A 22,855-nucleotide genomic window follows, 5' to 3' on the forward strand; every position below is an offset into this window, starting at 1 on the left:
GTGCAGTTACTATTTCAAGGGAGAAGGTGCTCAGAAAGCTGAATGGTATTTGAAGGGTGGATGTCTCCTGGACCAGATGGCCCTGAAAGAGGTAGCGGTAAAGATTGTGAATGATCTTTCAGGAATCAACAGATTCTGGCACAGTCCCGGACGACTGCAAATTCACAAGCATCACCCCACTGTTCAAGAAGCGAGGGAGGCAGCAGAAAGAAAATTATAGGCTCGTTAGCCCAGCATCAGTGGTTAGGAAAATGTTGGAGTCGATTGAAAAGGATGAGGTTGACTTCCAGTTGGTGACTACCTGGAGTAGGGTGTGGTAGTCGTAAGCTCCTGCCAACCTTTAACACTTTCCACCCTTTAACTTAATTTTTTACCAAAGTGGTTAAATCTTGGTTCCATCGCTTGCTAATACTACGACTATCCAGAAAATGTCCAAAAAAGGAAGTAAGGAAGTTGAAGAGGAAGCAGATCCCCCTTACCTTGGAAATGGCCACCAGAATGATGAAGACTCAGTCCCAAGAAATAATGAACTGTGACGGATTATATCATATTTTATATTAGATATAGATAGGTTTTTGAAGGAGATAGATTGTGGGGGTAGTGTAAGTCACAAACAAACAAACACTTCACAAAACAGATCTCATTTAAAATGCCAGAACTCTGCCCAAGCCAGTCAGCCCAGGCTCTGAATGCCTTTGCAAAAACTTTGAAGAATGCCTATAGAAACTTCACAAGTAGGAATTAATTGGACATGCTGTGGAGTAATGGATTATTGTTTAGAAAGCAACAGATGAACGAACTCAGAACTTTGGGTTCAGTACCACAATCGGTCTGGATACAGTTTGCTATTTTAAGAAGGGAATGTGGTTTTGCAAGCAGAGAGAGGAGACCAAACCAGCTTTCTCTAAGAGAGAGAGAGAAAACTGGTTTTTGCAGCATGGCAAGCTGGCAGCTTGTTTAAAACCCCATTTTAAAGATGGGTTGTGAGTTCTGAGGTCAGCCGGTTGAGACAACCCATGTGGTCCCTTATTTCTCCTGAAATAAGGGAAATAAAAAGGAACTCTGTGGTGACCTGCAGAAGAAGAGGTTATTATTTGGAAAACCCTCATGGGGCAAGTTTCTTCGGCAAGACATTGTAATGGCTGATTGGAGGGTATCAGTTTGTGTGTGTCAAACTGAGAGGTAACCAGTTACTTTTAAACACCAGAGTTTGGTGAAAATTCATAAATGTTAATTTTTGTGCACAGTATAAGAATTGCCTGCAACCAGTAAACTTGGAGGAATGAGTAGTGAGATTGGACTGTGAATCAAAGAACTTTTCTAAACTTATACACATGTGCTTAGAATTAGAAGGGGGGGGGGGGGCTTACCTTAAGTTGATAGTACTAAGTTTGATCCTGTTTTTATGTTTAAAGAAAATTAAAAACTACTTTTATTTAAGTAATCATTTGTCTTGGTGAATTTCTTTTGCTACTGGGTTTTGGGGTCCTCTGGGCCTGTAACAGAACAAAATAACTGTGACCATGGAAAAAGTGTTGCCATGATATTAGAGGAAAAGCTGAACAAAGTGTTAAGAGCAATTCCAGTAATGGAAGAATGCCTGAGTGCTTATGGAATCTGACCTGATCTCCATGAACAACACTCGAGAAACTTGAAACTAACGCTGATGAAATGGCATCTAGAAATAAAATGTTAACATCACGCTTGTTCGACCTGGAGGGCAAGATTAGACATAACAATATTCATATCTTGGAATTAAAGGAGGATATCAAGAAAAGACAGTCACCTGTACAATTTTTTGCTAAACTATTGATCAAGGTGTTTGGAGAAGAACTGTTTGGTGCAGATCCTATACTTGATCAAGCACATCATTCACCATTTCCAAATCGTCTGGAGGCCATCCAAGGTCAGTGATCCTTCGCTTCCATTATTTTCAGCAAAAAGAACGGGTGATTCAAGAGGCCCGTCGAAAAAAAGACAACCTTTCAGGACCAACACATCAGATTTATTAAAGACTTTTGCCCCAAGGTGATGGAGATGCGGCGAAAATTCCACAAGGCCATGTCAGTATTTTTCAAGAACGGCTTCAGGCCGGCATTGCTGTATCCAGCGCGACTAAGGATCATCATGAAAGATGGTTAGAAGATATTCTGAAACTTCATGGATTTTTGGCCGACTCTGTCTCTGCTTCAATGTTGGATTCGGAATGAATTAACTTTCTTTGTTGGAAGAAAGTCGAATCTATTGTGAAACGGGCTGGGGGGAGGGGTGGGCACATTTGAGTCTGTCGTGAGTTATTACTTTGTGTTGGTAATTCGAATTATTTCAGAGGAGTGGTGGGGAGAGGGATTTTGTCATCTACTTAATTTTTGGATTAACTGCGAGTGTGGGTTTTTTTTCCTCTTTGTAATTTGTAAGGTTTAGCTTGTTAACTACTAAATTTGAAAGATATTTATAAAAGTTTTTGGTGTATTGTTTTTCTAATACTAATATAGTGGTGTAGGAGGAGGTTTATTTTTCTTTATGGTTGCCGTTAATAGAGTAGATTGTACTGTGCATGTGTTTAGAATGCCTGCTTGTATACCCAGCTGGGTATTATCTTTTTGGGCAATTTTTAATAGAATTATTAAATTTGAAAGATCTTTATAAAAGTTTACTGGAAGATTGTTTTTTAATACTATTGTAGTGGCGTAAGAGGGCAATTTTTTCTTTAGGGTCATCAAACTAGTAATGATTCTATTGTGCATTCGTTTAGAATGCTTAGTGGTATACATGTTTGGTATTAACTTTTAGGTTAATTTTCAACCGTATTTATTTTGACGTGGATAAGTTGCAAGCTATTCAGGTTTTTAATTGTAAGGAGCGATAAGATCAACAATAGAAGCAATTTGGATTGGATGTGTTTTTTGAGCAGGCCACAACCTTGGTTGACACCCTTCAGAACAGGGAGGGCTGGAAGGGAAGGGATTTATTTGTGTTACTTATATCTCATGTCTTATTTACTCTATATTTCAGTAGGGATCAAAGGTTGCAACTTTTGGAACAGTGACAGACGCAGTTGGAGCATCCAATTACTACCAATTAATATAAATAAAATTTGATGATCTTAGAACTCCTGATCCTGCAGGACCTACAACTACAGATGCCGGTTTGATAATGGAGTGGCGTGGTTTGCCACATAAACCCCACCCCCCGCCCCCCCCCGAACCAGAGTTCAGAGGTGACACCATAGTCTCACCTATACAGCTAGAAAGGGCTGGCGGACTCCCCCTGCACTGGGGGCATGCCACCTGTACCAGCTGATCTGGGTCCACATACCAGCTTAAGGCGATCTACCGAACCTGTTTCTTGGCTTCTGCCAATGTCTATAACAAATGTGGAGCCATCATTCGGTACCACCATGAAAAGATCTTCATATGGCCATTGCAATGGTGCCCTGTGCGCATCCCTGTGCAGGAATACATAAAGGTAGTCCTTGAGTTCAGGCCGAATCTATGAAGTCGTAGACCCATGCCAGGTGGCCGGGACAGATGCCAGTGTACCCACCTTCTCCCTTAAGCGTCAGTACTGAAGTAGGAGATTCCTGTTGCCCATGTACTGCCGAAATGAAATCCCCTGAGACCATGGAGGGGGGGGGTGGGCTCTGTTAACCAATTCTGCGGAGGACGTAGCTAGATCTTCCTTTGATGCAGTATGGATACCTAAAAGTACCCAAGGCCGTTCATCCATCCAATCCAGTCCCTTAAGATGTGCCATGAAAGAAGTTTTCATATGACAGTGAAATCTTCCACTAAGCCATTAACTGGGGATGATATGGTCCGATCGCAGTTAAATGCTTTTTGGTCAGCATGAACGTGGATCTGTTTGCATGCTGTAGAACTCCCTGGCTCGAGATTCTACTGTCATATTAAAAATAATCTGTTAATCTTTTAGAAACCATGAAGTCCCAAATAATTTTTCCTGTCAATTGGACTGATCCATAGTGTCTTATTTGCACTGCCCCACGGAGAATTTATATGTTATTTTGTTAAATATCTGAACTTGGAAGACATTGGTTCAAGCAGCATTCAGTGAGGAGAGAAATGGTCTACATTTTGGGTTGAGCACCCTTCATCAGAACTGCAAAAGTTTTAAAACTAGTTTAAATTGCAGCAAAGTGATAAAGTGGAAATAATAGAGGGAATGTCGGTGATAAAGGGGCAGACCAAAGTTGTCAGGGTAACATTATTTTTAAATACCAGCAGGAAAAGTCAGGAGCCCAGAGAAAGAAATTGGAATGGTGATCTGAAATTACTAGTTGAAGTCCTGACTAACCAATGTATCCAGATGGAAGATGACATGCTTTTGATGGAGTTGGCTAGAGTTGAAGCATTATGAGAGGCTTGTGACATATCCGAGTGGGAGTGGAATGGAGAATTAAAGTGGCAGGCAACTGGGAGCTCTGCATTGCTCTTGTGAATGGAACGGAGGTATGTGTCAAGCAGTTACCCAATCTCCATTTCTTCAATGTTAATGCAGCTTTGTGATCATCAAATGCAATGCATTAAATTGAAAAACATGCAAGTAAATTGCTTCATCTGAAAGGATGTTTGTGTCCATGGATAATGGGAAAAGAAGAGGTAAAAGTGCTGGTATTGTTCCTATATTTTCATAAGACAGTGTGGTTATGAACAATTAGGAAGGTAAAGTGAATGTTGATTTGTTGCAAGCAGCTTGAAGTGCAGTTTTGCTGGGTCTGCACTTGTGTGATGATGCAATCCTGTTCAATATTGATGATCTACTGAATGTGAAGACTGCTGGGTGGAAGGTGAAGAGATGAGGAACATGATCCATTCTCTCTGGGAGAAGAGGATGATGAAAGCAGAAGTACAGGAAATATAGATGTACCTGAGGTCTATTGAGTGAAAGCCATTGTTAAGGATAAAAATATAAATTCTCATTTTCAGAGCAGATCAGTTAGCAACTGAGAAAATGGAATTGAATCTTTATATTGAAGGATGGGGGAAGATAACCACGGGCTTGTACCGCATATTGGTACCAAACTTCATCTCTGGAGATGGAGATGTCAAGAAAGGAAAGAGTCATATATGGTGTTTTGAGGAAGTCAGAAACATGATTAATCAGGGTAAAGGAGTGGATGTTTCTTGCATGACTAAAGCATCTGAGAATGTATCTCATGGTAGCCTGGTCCAGAAGATTAAATCCCATAGGATCCATAATGAATTGGTAGGTTGGATGCAAAATCAACAAGGTAACAGAAGATGGAGATTAATGAAACAGAGGGTAATGGTAACGGAGTGTTTCTCTGGAGGTCTGTGGTGTTCCACAAGGTTCGGTGCTGGGTCCTCTTATGTTTGTGATGTGTCTGCCTGTCCCGCATCGGACTTGTCAGCCACAATCGAGCCTGCAGCTGATGTGGACATTTACCCCCTCCATAAATCTTCGTCCGCGAAGCCAAGCCAAAGATATAAATGTCCAGAATTAAATTGTTGGTGGTCCGGTTAGTAAGTTTGCAACATCATTAAAGTTGATGGAGTTGTGGAGAGCGAGGAATGTCATCAGAGGAATCAGCAGGAAAAAAACAGTTGCAAATTTGCATAGATAAATGTCAGGTGAAATTTAATCTAGACAGAATGAAGTGCTACATTTTGGGAGGTCAAATAAAAGAGGAAAATGCAGTAATGACAGGAGCATTAATGAACAGAGGGATTTTGGAGTGTAAGTCCACAGCTCCCTGAATATTACGTATATTTCAGCATATGAGTCGACTCCCCTTTTCAGCCTCATTTTAAGGGTTTTATGGTATATCTGGCGTATAAGTCGACCCCAATTTTATGGCAGCCTGAGAGATGACTGGAGTGTAAATGGACCCCCAAAGATCGCAGTGCCCGAGATGGGCCGTTGACTGGTGTATACATCGACCCCCATAGATCATGCGGATTTATTTGCTGGAGGTGATTGCTATCATGGAGGGTCCATCGACACAGTGCAGCACACAACAAAAATATGTAACGAGTTGAAAGTGCTAGAAATGGCCAAGAAAACCAACAACTGGGGTGCTGCAAGAACATTTGATGTGGATGAGAAGTTGGTAAGAGATTGGAGGAAGAAAGAAGAGACTTTAAGAAAAAAACCAAAAAGGCAATGTTCTTTGAGAAAAGGAATCACTCATTGGCCAGAGTTGGAAAATCACGTTGCAGAATGGGTACGCGAACAGAGGCAAGATTGCTACGTAGTCACCCGAAATAAAATAAAAACATTTGCACCGCAGTGGGGCAAGACACACCCAGACCTCAGTGATGATTTTGAGGCTACAGTCGGCTGGAGCAATCGTTTAATGAACAGGAAAAATCTGGTATTACGCCAAAAAACAAAAATTGCACAGTTGTAAGTTTTCACCAGTTTATTTCATGGAACCAGCAGAAACACCAGTTTGCATTCGCAAATATTGGAAACGTAGACGAAACCCCCATGAATTTCGACATGATAGGCAATAGAAAATTTTGCAAACCAGAAATACAAACTATGAAAGGACTAGGTTTACTGTGATGAGACAAAGTTACTCCCTACAGGTATTTTTGTACATTTTCATGAAAAAGGATGGATGGATGAAAATGATGTAAAACTATGGATAGAAAATGTGTAGAACAGGTGGCCGGGGGTTTACACAAAGATCAGAGATTGCTGGTCTGGGATATGTTTCGTAGCCACTTAACTGAGAAAACTAAAAGTAGATTAGCATTACATAATACTTACATGGCAGTTATCCTGGACAGTTTGACATCTATATTGCAACCTCTCTGCTTGAACAAGCCATTCAAAGACCATGTGCACGAGGATGTCGAGTGCAGAAAAATCATTTACAAAAGGTGGGGCAATGTGTGCTACAACACTTGAAATGCTGTGTATCTTCATGCTCAAGGCATGGGACAAAGTTAAAGCAGAGTCTGTGATAAAATCATTTTTAAAATGTGGTATCTCTTGTGCGATTGATGGCACTGAAGCTGATTTATTGTGGGACACTGATGATGAAGCTGAAACCGCCTCATCAGATACAGACTGGAACCTGTATGATGACCATTTAAACAGTGAGAGGATGGATATGCTTGCAGCCATCTTTGCTTCAGATGAGATAGCGAGAGTGATTTTGAAGGGTTCTAAATGTGTTGTTGATTTCAGGCAATGATAGTGATTTTGAAGGGTGTGGTTATTTTCAATTTTAAAAAATCTCAATGAAAATCTGTCGCAGTCAGGGTTTTTTGTTTTCAAGGGTCAACTTATATGCCAAATTGGTTTTCAAGGGTCGACTTGTGTGCTGGATTAGTGCAGATTGGATTTTCAGCTGAATTTAAGGTCTCAAAAGAATATCCGGCAAATAAGTCGACTCCCATTTTTTGAGAGATTTTTTGGACGTTTTGCGACTCAATTTATCTGCTGAAATATATGGTTACCATGCAAACGGCCACAAGCATGGGGACAGACACATGAGACATTGCAGATTCTGAAATCTGGAGACTGCTCAATCCTCTGAGTTCCTCCAGCAGATTGTATTTGGCTGAACACAAGCATGTCTTCATCAGTCAGTATAAACATTGGGAAGTCAAGTTGCAACTACATCAAACTTTTGGAGTATTGTGTGCAGTTCTGGTCACTGCACTGAAGGAATGATGTTGAGGCTTTGGAAAGGGTGCAAAAGAGGTTCACAATGTTGTCTGAATGAAGAGTTCCTGTTATAAATTGGGCACACTTGAATTGTTTTCTCTGTAGTATCAGAAGCTGAGAAGCCACCAGATAAAAGTATGCAAATTATGAGAAGCATTGATAGGGATGACGGCCGTTGGCCTATTTCTCCCAAGGTTTGAATGTCAAATACTGACTGGAGTTTTAAGTGGAGAATTGAAAAGTTTAAAGTTTGTGAAGCAAATTGTTTCACTCAGAGTGGTAACTGCCTTGAATGTGCTGTTGTGGGAGGTGGTAGAAGAAGGTATAAGAGCAATATTTAAAGGGCATTTAGACAGGCATGTGAACAGCAGGGAATGGAGGCATGCCCTCAGGAAGGAAATCAATGGGAGATTTTTTTTATTGAAAATTACAGCACGGTAACAGGCTCTTCCGGCCCATGAGCCTGTGTTACTCAAATACACCAATGTTAACATAACTACACAAGTTTTTTGAATGTGGGAGGAAGCCGGAGTATCTGGAGGAAACCCACGTGGACCCAGGGAGAATGTACCAACTCCTTACAGACAGCAGTGGATTTGAACGCGGGTCGCTGGGCTGTTATCGCATTGAGTCAACCATCAGGCCCAAGATAATGTCCTGGTGTTCATTGTTGGAGTTATGGTCCAGGAAGAGATATGGGGAGGAGACTGGCACTTCATGCTGAAGTTGGGAAAGGTAATAATCATTTCACCAAACCATGATGGCACTACCTTTGTCAGTATGGTTTGTGGTGATATTGTGGTTAGTCTTTAGTGGAGTGTTGCAAGTGTGAAATTTGAGCTGTGTATGTTAGAGTGAAGGGAAGCAGTGTCAAGATAGCAATTAGTGATGAAAAGAGGGTAAAAAGTAGGAGGAGTCCAGCTGAGCGAGGGATTCTGGAGATGGGGAAAACAATCTGAGGTGAGAACTCGTGACCAAATAAATAGGCAAAGGTAGTGAAAAAAAGAGTTCACCATTTTGATATTGGGGCCATAGATGGATGAAGCTGAGACCTCTGCTAAGGGCTGATAGCTCACAGGAGATGAAGATCAGAAGTAACAGTGAAACATGACAACTGGTAGGACTGGGGGAGAGATGGCATGGTGTGGGGGGGGGGGGGGCAGTATTGGTCAGTGAAAAGTGAAGGGGAAAGGGTCCAGAAATGTATTAGAGTACAAGAACTGTTAATGTTTGCAATCTATGTTATCTGAAAGAAAGGAGAATTTTATTTTTGTTGAAGCACAAAATACAACAAAAGATAAAGTGTAATTGTGGACCAAGACAACTCTGAGATGGAGTGAGTTGTGCTATTGTAGAATGAGCACAAGTCTCAAGTGTGATAAGAGCAGTGATTGCACAGATACCAGATGATCTGAGCATACTTTTGTCTCAGGATATGTGAGAACAGTGTTTAAAAATTTGCAAGAATTGCTAAATCTGAATGAGATAACCAAGTGATATTTTAATTCACACAAATATGCAATCAATTAGTGTAATCCCTCTTCTTCCCACTGATGTTTTTTAAGAAGGAAATGATATCCAATAAATACAACTTTCCCAAGTTTCATGCACACGTGAACCCAGGGAGTAGGACAGTGACTCCTCAAGCTTGCTCCATTATTCAATAAGATCATGGCTAATCAGTCTTGGATAGACTTCTGGCATTAATTACATTCTAAGTGAGATTTGTTTTGATACTTTTTGTGATATTTATTGGTTTCCCTGCCAGTTTTCTCTGTTTATATTTAAAGTAATTGTTGTACTACAAACCCAACACATTGATTGTATTGCAGAGGAAGGTACCCAGCTGTTCTCTGACTTTCCAAGACTGCTGTTCATCACACTTGATAACCAGAGTAGATGTGTTATATAACTCCAGAGAAAAGCACTGGGAATAGAAACTGTGGGCCATCCCTCTCTCCACAACATTTTGGATAAGCAGTTCTATTGCTGATTACACTGTGTCCAGTTAAATCAAGGCAAACAGGATCAAACTTGATCTTTAAGACCTGGATGACTTTGCTGTGGGAGCGGTGGGGGGGGTGGGGGGGCAACTGAACAACAGAGTGTATGAACAACTTCTGCTACAAATGATCAAATGAGCTTCCTTTCCTTTACAGCTGTGCATATGTTGGACAAGACTACAGTATTCAAAGAAATGTTGGGACGATTTCCTTGGATCAACTTGACAGTGTAGGTATTACTTTTTTGTTTTTATTCAAGTTTCTACTATGTTCAAGAGCTTGAAAATGACACAAATATGTTGATGATTCTTGTGTATGTGTGTCAAAATTGTTTGAAATTACATAAACCCAAAAAATTAAACATATGGCATTAACACAGAAAAATGCCTCAAGATATTCCATTTAAATGTTAACTATGTTTTAAAAATGCATTTATTTCAGCTGGCTACAAAATCATATCCTCCCTGTATGCGCCAGTTGCACATGGCTTTGCGGGACAACCATCACCTCCGACATGGTGGTCGCATGCAATACGGACTTTATATCAAGGGGTTGGGTCTCACCCTAGAACAAGCCTTGCAGTTCTGGAAATCTGAATTTATAAAAGGAAAAGTGGAACCAGATAAGGTAATTCATCAACAAATTCCTTTCCTGTATTGAATTTTTATTAGAATAACACCCAATGCTGATAATTACAGAAGAATTATTACTCAGTGCAGTTATTAAGTCTTTGAGGCTGAAATGGGATATGTCTGTTCTCCTGCAAAGAAAAAGTTTGATTTTGACATTTGCTCTTCTGACAGGAAAAATAGTTAAATTTTCATGAATTTCATGGTGTACTAGCAACAATTTTCTGAAATTGGAGTGGCTGCCGTCCATGTGATTAGTTTACCCCTGTTAAAGAAAGGATAAGTTTTAGTGCATTGCTTGCATTTGTTACAGATGACCAACTGTAAATTCTCAGTAATTGCCAGAGAAGGAAATACAAGTATTAGAAAATATAAACAAGATACTAAGTTTTTTTAAGAAAAATAATTGCTGGTTACATGCATCAACTAGTTTGTGTATGGTTATATTTTGTATAAATGCTGTCGTTCTTCAAGTTGACTGGTAATCATACACTTGTGACCTTTGCCTCCAGTGATCTAGTTAAAGTAAATTTAATTTCTGTGTATATCAATGGCAAAATATTTTATAGTAAAATTGCACCATGATGCATCTCAGAAAGAGAACATTCAGCCCTCTATTCTTGTTCCAGCTCTTTGACAGAATAATCCAATTAGTCTTATCTAATTATTTCCTAAATTCTGTATTAATTTATCCAGTTCCTTTTTTTAATGTATTAGTTGAAATACCTCTACTGTCGTTCAAGACAATGCATTTTGTCCTCCAAAAAATGTTTCCTGATACATATTCAAAAAAACTACCTTTAAAATTATTTTCAATTTGTGAAAGAAAATTAAATAAGGTGTGAAAGTAGTTCTGGTTCAGAATTTCCTCAAATTGGCTTGTTTTCCAACGCTCTTATTTAGTGTGGATCTCCAGGAGAGAACTTCCTGCAGCCTATTCAATTAAGGCCCTTATAATTTAGGGCCTTCTTATCATAAATCCCACAAATGCTTGGCTGGCTGGTGAAGAAGCAGCCCTAGGCCTGTCAAAGCTGTATAATAGCTTGAATGTTTAGAAATGTTGGTGATTCAATGCCGATTCTTTTAAGCATGTACAGGTACCAAAGAGATATAACCAATGTTTTGGGCCTGAGCCACCCCCCACTCCTCCCACCTCTTCATACTATCTCCCTTTACACTCTCTCTTGCAGGGTCTCAACTGGAGATGTCGACCATCCCTTTGGAGCTATGAATGTTCCCTGGCCTGCTGAGTTCCTCTAGCAGCTTGTTTTTTTTTCGGGGTGGGGAGGGGGACACAAACCAAATTCACCAGCTGGATTCTAACTGCATTGCTTTAATACCTTATTTAAAGATTAATCTATTTAAGTTCAGAGGCTGTGCATATAACTAATTAATTCATTCATTTTTGGGGATGTAGGTGGTTTTTTTTTCTTTATTTATTTCTTTTTAATAGTTTATTTAAAATTTTTGACCATACATGCAGTCAAATACAAGTACAAAATTAAATCCACTACTCCATGATGGTTGTACTCCAACCCCCACCCACTCAAGAAAAGACCCCAAAGGAAAAAAATTGAAAGAAAACAATAAAAAGATAAAGAAAAGGGAAAGAAAGAAAGGAAAGCAGAATAGATTGCTGAAAAGTGCCCCACACTCCACAGATCATAATTCATATTCTATTTAATTTTCTTTGGAGAACGTCTCAAGGGTTAGGAAGAGCACAGCTAAAAACTTGCACCTGAAAATTATAAATATGGACGCCAAACATAAAAATGTCATATTTATTTCTTAAGTTATAGGTAATTTTCCCAAGGGGAATACAACTATGAATTTATGCATTCCAACGTGCCATACCTAGATGTGAATCAGGTTTCCATACAATTGCTATAGGATGTGTGTGTTGATAGCAAGGCCAGCATTTATTGCCCATCCTGGCCTAATTGTAGGCTGCCTTCTTGAAGTACTGCAGTCCCTCTAGATGTGATGGGTTGTATCTGGATTTGTGTCCAATAACGATGCAGGACCAATGGTATATTTTTAACTCAGCTCAGTGCGTCACTTGGAGGGAAATCTGCAGGAGGTGGTGCTTGAATGCACCTGCAGCCCTCATCTTCTCTGGTGGTATTGTCCTTAACATCAGGTCTTAGCAGAGCTATGGTCTTAGAATTAATTAGCCTTCTTTACCTCTGATAGCACCGTCCAGGAAACTGAGTAATAAAGTGGTTTGAATTCCAGTTAAAAATAGAGTGGTTGCAGCATTGTAACAGCATTTCAACGATAGGCAGTGCTGCTTGAACAACATGTATGATTGGTTAAGTGGTTTTGTGACAGATAATCAATGTTTTGAACTTTGATCAGCAAATGGAGCTGCAGTGTTGGACATGTGGCCTTCTGCCAGCTGCCCGCTGAAATAGCCCACAAGCCACTCAGTTTGTGGACCAATTTAGAATGAGATACAAATGCTGCTGGCCTTCTGCATCTGTAAATGTATGCACAATAACAAAAATCTAAGTGAAGGCCCCTAAAGGACTTGCCCTGACTGGAACACAAATAGATAAAAGCTCATGCCTGAATTTGCCCAGGTTATGTTGCATGCAGTTGTAGACTGCTTAATTTCCTGTGATGTGAATGAAGACCTTGGTCTTCGCAAACATTCCCTTTTATGATGAGTGTAACATGATTAATGTGACATGGTGGGGATGAGGACAATATATTTAGGAGCTCCTGCAGTGATGGCCTGAAGGTGGGATGACCAAGTCACAATAGATACCACTGTCCACTGTGTGACTCCAACCACCAGAGTGTTTCCCTTCAGGTTGACTCAGACTTTATGATCCCTGATTTTGGTCGTATCTTCAGAATCTAAATTCATTGTCATGAACATGTCACAAAATCATGGTTTTGCACCAGCATTACAGTGCAAATATTACATAAAATTACATATAAAAATAAATTTAATTCAAAATAAGAGAAAGTGAGGTAGCGTCTATGGTTCATTGTCCATGCAGATGAGAAGAAGCTCTCCTTGTGCCACTGGGTGTTCGTTTTCAAGCTTTGTACCTCCTTCCTGATAGCAGAGTGAAGAGGGCATCGATCCTTGAGGATAGCTGCGGCTTTCTTTAGACACTGGCTCTTGTAGACGTCCTTTATGGAGTGAAGACTGTTGCCTGTGATGGCACTGGCTGAGTTCACAACTCTTTTTTTCTTCTCCTTTTCATTGGCACCTCCATGCCAACAGTGATGCAACCAGTCAGAATGCTCTCCACAGTACACCTGTAGATGTTTGCAAGAGTCTTTGGTGACATACCAAATCTCCTCAAACTCCTTGTGAAGAATAGCTGCTGGCTTCTTCATGACTGCATTGACATGGAGGAACCATCAGAGATGTTCATAATAAGGAACTTAACCCCTTCACCACTCCTGTCCCCTCAATGAGGACTGGTTCATATTCTCCTGATTTCCTCTTCCTGAAGTCCACAATCAGTTCCTTTGCTTTGCTAATGTTGAGTGCAAGGTTGTTGCTATGGCCCCCTCAACTAGCTGATCTCCCTCCTGTATCTCTCCTTGTGGCAGTCAGTGATTCTGCCAATGACTGTGGTGTCATCGGCAAATTTTGTGGATGGATTATGAATTGTGGCTGGCTACACAGTTGTGGTGTATAGCAAGTAGAACAGTGGGCTAAGCACACATCCTTGAGATCCGTCTGTGTTGATCATTAGTGTGGTGGAGATGTGGCTTCCAATTTGTACTGACTGAGGTCTTCCAATGAGGAAGTCAAGGTACCAGTTGCAGAGAGGATTGCAGAGACCCTGGTTTTGGAGCTTGCTGACCATCAAGGTGCTGAAATCTGAGCTGTTCTTGATGAAGAGTAGCCTGATTTATGATTGCTGTTGACTACGTGATCCAGAGCTGAATGGAGAGCCAGTGATATTGCATTTGCTGTGGAGTGATTGTGACAGTAGGTAAATTTACTTGGGTACGAGTTAATTTTGGCTATGACCAAATCAGAAATAAAGTTTTTAAATCCTGTTTCATTTTTTTGCTTTGTTCTCAAGGGCAGCTATTCTCACTTCTGCAATTCAGCTCTTTGGTGCATGTACAGACCAATAGTTTGGGAGGAAGTTGCTACCCTTAAAAATGTATTCTTCCTTTCATTTGCAGAATGAAATGGGACATTATTCAGTTACTTTATTTCTGATTAGGCAGTCACTGGAACTGTGAGGCCTACAGTACACCAATGACTCAGCTTCACAAGTATTTTATCTGCTGTAAAGTGCAAAAGATCACTGAAAGGTGCTGATAGAGTCAAGTCTTTTCCTTTTTGCATTAACCTTTTAGATTGTAATTAAATCCCTCACCAACGGAAGCTCTACAGAAATATAGGAAAGAATGTATAATTTCAGATGATACATTTCTTCTGTTTGAAGTGCAGCAGTTACCCCACACCATGGATAATGATCACACATCTAAATCTATAGTCAGTTGACGAGCATAAGCCAAACATTTCTGCAGAAAGGTCAGCATTCTGTCCTCAACATCAGACATTTGCATCTGTAACTCTGAAGTGCTTCAGTTGCAAGGGAAGCTGTAGATTGCATCTGCAGCAGGTTGGACTTGGCATGGGATCAGCAACTCCACCAGTTTCTCAGGAGAGGTCTTGATGCAAAGGAGACAAGCAACTCTCTTTGTAACTGCAAGATGGTTAAAGCCCCTGCACTGATTTCTGGTGCACTCTGCTCACTACAGCTTGCCTGCTGTCCCATTTATCCAGAATAGATAAAATAAATCAAAAGACTGCTCAAGGTAGAAATCTAAACTAAAAATAGAAAATGTTGGAAACAAAAAGTCAGCTAGGCACCAGATGTAGAAAGAGAAACAGAGTTAACATTTAAAGTTGAGACACTTCGCCAACGTTTCACCTGAAATGTCAAGGTCTTATGTCTTTTTCCACAGATGCTACCTGATATGCAAGGTGTTTCCAGGATTTTCTATTTCATTTCACAGATCCCAACTCTCATTTCAGTTGGTTAGCTAATCTTCTTGCCATGGTAATATACTACACAGCAGCTTTACAAGCTGTTAAAACCCTTTTGACATTTTAAATGTTCTTCACCTTCTAGTTCTCCTTTATCCTCCCTGATCATTACTGCTTCAAAGAATTTTTATAAGCTTGTCAAGCATGATCTCCCTTTTGAAAAACTGTGGTTATATTTTCTAAATATACTACTTCCTTAATGATTGATTCCAGCCGGTTCGCAATTACAGCTATCAGGCCAACCACCCTGTAGTCTACTCTTACTTGTCTCCTTGAACAGTTTGGCAGATTCAAGGAAACTTTGGAAGATAAGAGTCAATAGCCGAATGATCATTACCTTCTTTTAAGCTTCAGTTCTAGGGCATTTGTCAGCATTTAAACTCATAAGTTTGCCTAACTCTTCTTCCCTTGTGTTGGTGGTTTTTAAGTTTTTCCCTCTCTTTTGCCTCTGGATTTTATTTACCTTCAGTATATTTACAGAATTGATGGCTTTATGGCCAAGTTGTGGATAACTCAAAGATGGGGGGGAGGGGCATGAAGTAGGGAATTTGAGGGGGATTTGGCTTAGTTGGGGGAATGGCAAAGAAGTGGCAGATAGAATACAGCATCAGTAAGTATGTGGCCATGTACTTTGGTAGAAAGAATAAAGGCAAAATGGAAGGGAATTCAGAAAGTGGAGGTCCAAAGGGACTTGGGAGACCTTGTGCAGGATTTCCTAAAAGTTAACTTGCAGGTTGAGTTGGTTGTAAGCAAATACAAATTTAGCAATTTTGAGAGGACAAGAATATAAAACCAAGGATATCAGGTGTTGGTCAGACCATATTTGGAGTATTGTGAGCAGCCTTGGGCCACATATCTAAAGATGAAGTGTTGGCCTTATGTGAGAGTCTAGAGGAACTTTGCAAGGATGATCCTGGGGATGAAAGAACTAATGTATGAGGAGCGTTTGATGGCTCTTGGCCAGTATTCACTGGAGTTTAGAAGGATGCGGGAAGATCTTTCTGAAATCCATCGCATATTAAAAGGGCTAGACAGAGTGGACATGCAGGTGCTTCTCGTCGTAGGATAGTCTAAGAACAGAGGACATATCCTCAGAATAAAAGGATGTCCCTTTAGAATAGAAGAAATTTATTCAGCCAGAGGGTCGTGAATATATGAAATCTGTTGCCACAGACGGCAGTGGAGGCCCTCATTGGTTATATTTGAAGCGGAGGTTGATAGATTCTTGGTTGATAAGTGTGTCAAAAGTTACAGGGAGAAAGTAGGATAATGGAGTTGAGAGAAAAAATCCATCAGCCATGATTTGAACAGCAGAGTAGACTTGGGGCAAATGGTCTAACTCTTCTACTTCCAACGGTCTTACATTTTAAAAGGGCTCACAAAGCAAGGCATAGCTGTCAAATAATTAATGAGAATGAGAGTAAAAGTATTGGGAATTAATTATTTTGGATGCAGTAGATGAATAGTAAAACTGCATTATTCCAAATTCTGAATAATTGAAGATGTTAGGGCTGTAAAATGTCCAGTGTTGAGGTGATAGCAGTGTAAGATATCAATAGATCTGAGTGTCCTCATACTAGATTTGTCGAAGCAGTGACTGGAATTCGTGGTTCTGAAGAGTGTGAATGACGTCGTAGATAGGAGGTGAAGATATATAACCAACTTTTCGAGCCCAAAATGTTGGTTATATATCATTACCTCCTATGGATGCTGCGAGACCTGTTGAGTTGCTCCAGCATTTTTGTGTTTTGTCTACATGTTGAGGTGTTTCACCTCATAGAACCAGAGAGATCATACAATCTGCTTCTGCCTGTGCCAAGGTAATTAGTTACAAGTTATTGTCTATTTCTCCACATCCAAATCACATCAAATTAAATCAATTATTGAAATCTGCATTTAATTTTATTTAAGAACCTGCATTCTGTAAGTTACTTGATTCTGCTAAGGAAATGAAATAGACCAAAATTGCTCTGACGAATTGGTGACCCATGTCTGAAATAGGTTATTGAAATGATGCACAAATAAACTGTATGCTTCCTTCAGTAGGCTTACCTGAACAGCATCCTAAACTAGCACTAAAGGATCTTTTAATTCCACCCCTGCTCCTTCCCCAAAACCCAGTGACTGCTTCCCCAATCCTTTCAACTTTCATAGTTAATAGGGAATTATCTTCTCCTTTCTGTAACATATAACTCCTGGAGAAGGGCTGCAATTTTGTGCATTTCATCTACAACATAACATAAGGTTCAGTTTCTTCAACCAAGGTCTAATCCTGACTTATGGTGCTGTCAGTGTTCTCCCTATGACCTCAAGGATTTTTTCTGTCCTCTAGTTTCATCTGGAAAAACAACCAACTGAAAAACCTCACAAAGATAAGCGTATACAGAGCCGTTGTCATACCCACACTCCTGTTCGGCTCCGAATCATGGGTCCTCTACCGGCATCACCTACGGCTCCTAGAACGCTTCCACCAGCGTTGTCTCCGCTCCATCCTCAACATTCATTGGAGCGCTTTCATCCCTAACGTCGAAGTACTTGAGATGGCAGAGGTCGACAGCATCGAGTCCACGTTGCTGAAGATCCAGCTGCGCTGGGTGGGTCACGTCTCCAGAATGGAGGACCATCGCCTTCCCAAGATCGTGTTATATGGCGAGCTCTCTACTGGCCACCGTGACAGAGGTGCACCAAAGAAGAGGTACAAAGACTGCCTAAAGAAATCTCTTGGTGCCTGCCACATTGACCACCGCCAGTGGGCTGATATCGCCTCAAACCGTGCATCTTGGCGCCTCACAGTTTGGCGGGCAGCAACCTCCTTTGAAGAAGACCGCAAAGCCCACCTCACTGACAAAAGGCAAAGGAGGAAAAACCCAACACCCAACCCCAACCAACCAATTTTCCGCTGCAACCGTGTCTGCCTGTCCCGCATCGGACTTGTCAGCCACAAACGAGCCTGCAGCTGACATGGACATTTTACCCCCTCCATAAATCTTCGTCCGCAAAGCCAAGCCAAAGAGAGAAGACTTTGGATTACGGCCATTTTGAACCTTTCATAATATATACCGTATTCTGGACTGGATCCATGCGTAAACCTTTACAGTATGAACGCCAGTACAAACTAGCTGGTGTAAAACCAATCCAGCAAACTGGGACACAGAGTATATGTGCTTGTTGGTAATCCCTGAAAACCAGGACACGGAGTCCAAAGGGTTCATTGGATGTTAATAGTTGAATAGGTAATGCAGTGTTGCTGAAGGCATCATTTGTAGATGAGACATAAAACATGCATTAATTGTTGAGGTATTTGAGGAAGAGCATAGTTCTATCAATGACTGGTTGCATGTTACCTTTTATAGGTGTAAGTGGGGGTAGAATCTGAGGAGAACTACTGGGAATGCAGTAAGAATTTCAGTCATGACTGGTTGAAATAGGGTGTAGGGTCCACACTGACCCAGTGGGCCTAAGGCCTGTGTCTTTATTGAATGATTCTAACTTTACAATAGGTGGCTATCTCTCAAGTCAGTTCCATCAATCACTTTTATCACCATCGCCACTTCTCTGCTCTGTCCACACTCTTCTGATTCCCTTGTTTTCAAAGCTCATTAATTGCCTCTACCACTCTTTGGAATTGAGAATTCCAAAGAGTCACTGCTATTTGAGGGAAGAAAAACCCTCTTTTCTGTCTTTAATGGGTGACCCCTTGTTTTGGCTCTCCTTACCCAGAGAAATATTCTCTTGACATCCACTCTGTCAAACCACCTCAGAATCTTATACGTTTCAGTAACATCTCAAATTCTTCTGAATGCCAAAGATTATAGACCCGGCTTTACTCCACTTGTCATCTGCATCATTCTAGGAATCGACCCAGTGAACTTTCTTTGCCATCTCCAATGCATGAATATTCTTCCCTAAACATAGAAATTTGAAGATCTGTATCCCAGCAGTTATCTGGTGCCCAGAAAGTTTACCTCAGATCACACTCCTTGGGTACCAACCTAATGCTTTATTTGATTAGTTTGGTTTTAAGGAAATATATTCCTGTCTCTCAGTTTTGGGTTAATGTTCCATCTGGCTTTTGAGTAAACTAACATGGCAACCTGATGCTTCAGAACAATGCAGTGTTACTGAAGGTATCGTTTGTAGATGAGGCATAAAACATGCATTAATTGTTGAGGTATTTGAGGAAGAGCATAGCTCTATCAATGACTGGTTACATGTTAACCTTTAACATCATATAAAGGCGATAATGTACAAACATGTTAATTAGGAGCAGGATTAGGCTGGTCTGTTCCTCAAGTCTGCTTTGCCATACAATAAGATTATTAGAGGATCTTGTAACCGCAACTCTGCATTCCCATTGGAACCTTTCACCTCATGTTCATCAAGCACTCCTGTATTTGCATTCACTTCATCACCCTTGGAGAAGGAGAGTTCATCTGCTCATAACCACTTTGGTTTTCATTCGACTTTTCTTTCCACAGTTGGACTGCCATCTTAGATGACATTTGCAACATTCCAAAGAAAATCATCATCTCTGGACCACTTTTAAACAAGAGTTGCTGCATTTATAGTTCAAATGTTTACGTTCAGGTCCGCATAACATGCGGGAGAAGAATGCCACATCGTGAAGAGAGCCTCTACTTCCTCAGAAGTTTGCGGAGGAGCTAGTGGAGTTGTTCAAGTGAACCGGTACGGACTTGAAGGGCCGACATGGCCTGTTTCCGTGCTGTAAACGGTTATATGGTTAAAATTCTTTCATTGTCAAGTAATCAAACAGAAAATGTAATATTGCACAAAATGTCTTTTCGTCTACCATAAGGCAGACAAAGATTCATCATCATCAGATTTAGTCAGAGAAAGAGAGTCCCCTCCATGGATTCGCTTCCAACGCTCCCACAGCTTCCATAACTTTCAGGGTGGAAGGCAGGAATGATTAAATGACAAAAGGGATCATGGTGTTCCCAAAAAAGTTGAATGGTTGCTTGCAGAGCAGCACCTTCCCATTGAGCACCCTCTGAGCTCTCCTGAGAAAATTGAGTTCAACAATGTTAAATCATCAGGATTTCTGACATTTTTAATCTTACATTTACAGCATTCGCTTCACATTTCTTGGGATCATTCAACTACAGCTCTACTCTTGTAACTTCATTTTTTTTAAAAATCCTGTTAAATTGACGTTTTTGGTATTTGAGACCTTTCTATCCTTTACATTTAATTGACTCTAAATCACTATTGCCTGGAGTCTCGTAAGACTCAATACAAAAGCAAGTTCATTCTTTTATAAATCTCTTCTGACTTTTACCCTGAAGTTTGTATCTCTCAGACTCTTCTACCAGCTATTCTTCAATAGACTGTCAGATAGGTGATTAATTCGTACATGGTTGTACAATTCCTTCCAATATACTTTATAAAATAAGCATAGTACATTTATTGTCATCTGGACTACCTACTGGAGAGGTTGGGTAGGCTAACCCAGTTGGTAGAGCTGTTGCCTGAGCTCCACTGACTTCTGTTTAATACTGATTTCTGGTTTTGATTGAATGGAGATTTCCCGTGTGACCTTATGCTTCCTGTGGATGCTCTGATTTCCTCCCATACCACAAAACTGTGCAGATTGGTAGCTTAAGTAGTCCCTAGTGCATAGGTGGATCTGGGAAGAGTTGATGGAATGTTGGGAGAATTGGTTACAGGAGAAATTAGTGGGGAATAGTTATTGCTCTTTGAGTTATCTTAAACTTGCTGCTTTGATTGGCCTCCGAAGCCATAAGGAAATTATGAGATATGGACACAGAGTGAGTACTTCACTACATTTAAAATCCTTAAGTCGTTTTTCCAATAGTCATGCCAAAATGTATGATACTGCAGGAAAAACCTCCCAATTACTTTATATAGTCAACTCTAATTTTCACATCCAGTCACCATATCACTGGTAATGTTATGATGAACCCATCCTTTTCCTATGTAAATGTCAAACTCAGCAACTCAGCTGTGTCCACATATTCAGAAGTAGTTGTGTCATCACACTTTTCCTCATTTTCCTCTAACATATTGAAACTTTTTAAAATTTCCATAGTAATTTTAAAAGTGATGTGCCTGTTTCAGCTTCCTTAACTGTCCCTTACTAGTCTCGAGTTTGTTCCTTTAACTGTTGCCAATAACTTGGCATGTTCAAAGTAAAAGAGAACATGTTAATTGTATTGAACAGTCAGTCAGTCACCGCCTGTAGACAAAGAAAATTATTTAATGTTTTGGTTCCTTGATCTTCCATCAGAATTGGGAAACGCTTGAGAGATAAATACAAATTTGAAATGTGAGAGGTGAAGTGAGGAATGGAAGATCTGGACATGGGTTGAGAACAGGAGAGAAAGTTTATATATATATATATATATCTTCTTTCTTCTTTTCTTTGGCTTGGCTTCGTGGACGAAGATTTATGGAGGGGTAATGTCCACATCAGCTGTAGGCTCGTTTGTAGCTGACAAGTCCGATGCGGGACAGGCAGACACGGTTGCAGCGGTTGCAAGGGAATCTACACACACACACACACACACACACACACACACACGCAAATGCATACCTATTTTAAATATATATAATATATATAGACACACACAGGGGGTATTGGAGATACCTGAATGAGAGTGGTAAAGGCTGGTGTGTAATACATGGTATATCTTGGGGGAAATGTAAATAGGAGGCAACAAAATCTGAAATTACTTTAAAGAAAATAAATGCTGTATATATGAGATAAAAACACAGGATATCTGATCACAGTTGAGCCCAGAAGGCAGAAATATGTCGTGTCGGTAAAGATACCATTCCTCGTGCTTACATTTGAACAGTGCAGGAGGCCGAATGCGGGACATTGGAATGGAAATGGGGAAGAGAATTAGTGATAGCAGCTTGAAATTAGGGATTACGCTCCTGGACTGAATAGGGGTGTTTCTGTAAAGCAGTCTCCCAATCTGGATGTAGTTTTACGACATCACGAATGCTAAATGCCAATGTCAGACTGTAAAAAATATAAATTTATTGCTGCTTCACCTGAAAAGAGTGTTTGGGGACTAGGATAAAATGCAACACCTCCACTTAAATTTCCTCTCACCAGCACAGGAGGCTAGAAGGTTGGTGAAAGATTGAACTAGGTGTTGGTGCTGTTATTGTTGTACCTGTGGAAACAATCGTTTTCAGATGATGTTGGTGAGGGCAGCGCGTGGATGAAAAGTGAGATGGAATCCAAGAAAGTTCCTTGGTGAACCCCAAAATTAACAGGAAGAGAAGTCATTGAAGATGATTTTTGGCCCATGACTGTTTAGTTAAGAGTGGAAGCAAATGGAGCAGAAACAACATAAATATTTTAAGGAATTTTTTTTTTAATTAGGATTTCAGTGGTGAGTATAGATTTAATACTACCTTCAAAAGGGAATATTATAAGAACTTAAGTTATAAAATGCAAGGACATTGGGAAAAATAACGGGAAAGTAAGATTAAGTGAATTGTTCAAAAGCTAGGGTAAAACTGAAGAGCTG

At 40.3% G+C, this 22,855-nt stretch overlaps 1 protein-coding gene across 3 annotated transcripts in view; it reads left to right on the top strand.

Annotated features, from left to right (window-relative positions):
• Positions 1–22,855, top strand: part of prim2 (DNA primase subunit 2) — a 289,744-nt gene that overhangs the window by 222,227 nt on the left and 44,662 nt on the right. For all 3 annotated transcript variants that reach the window (XM_069886087.1, XM_069886089.1, XM_069886088.1), the window contains 2 exons: positions 9,822–9,894; positions 10,107–10,292. In XM_069886087.1, coding sequence (XP_069742188.1) covers positions 9,822–9,894; positions 10,107–10,292 — 259 coding nt within the window. The remainder of the gene's footprint in view (positions 1–9,821; positions 9,895–10,106; positions 10,293–22,855) is intronic.

This window comes from Narcine bancroftii, chromosome 6 (assembly GCF_036971445.1).
Source record: "Narcine bancroftii isolate sNarBan1 chromosome 6, sNarBan1.hap1, whole genome shotgun sequence".
NCBI classification, from domain to species: Eukaryota; Metazoa; Chordata; class Chondrichthyes; order Torpediniformes; family Narcinidae; genus Narcine; species Narcine bancroftii.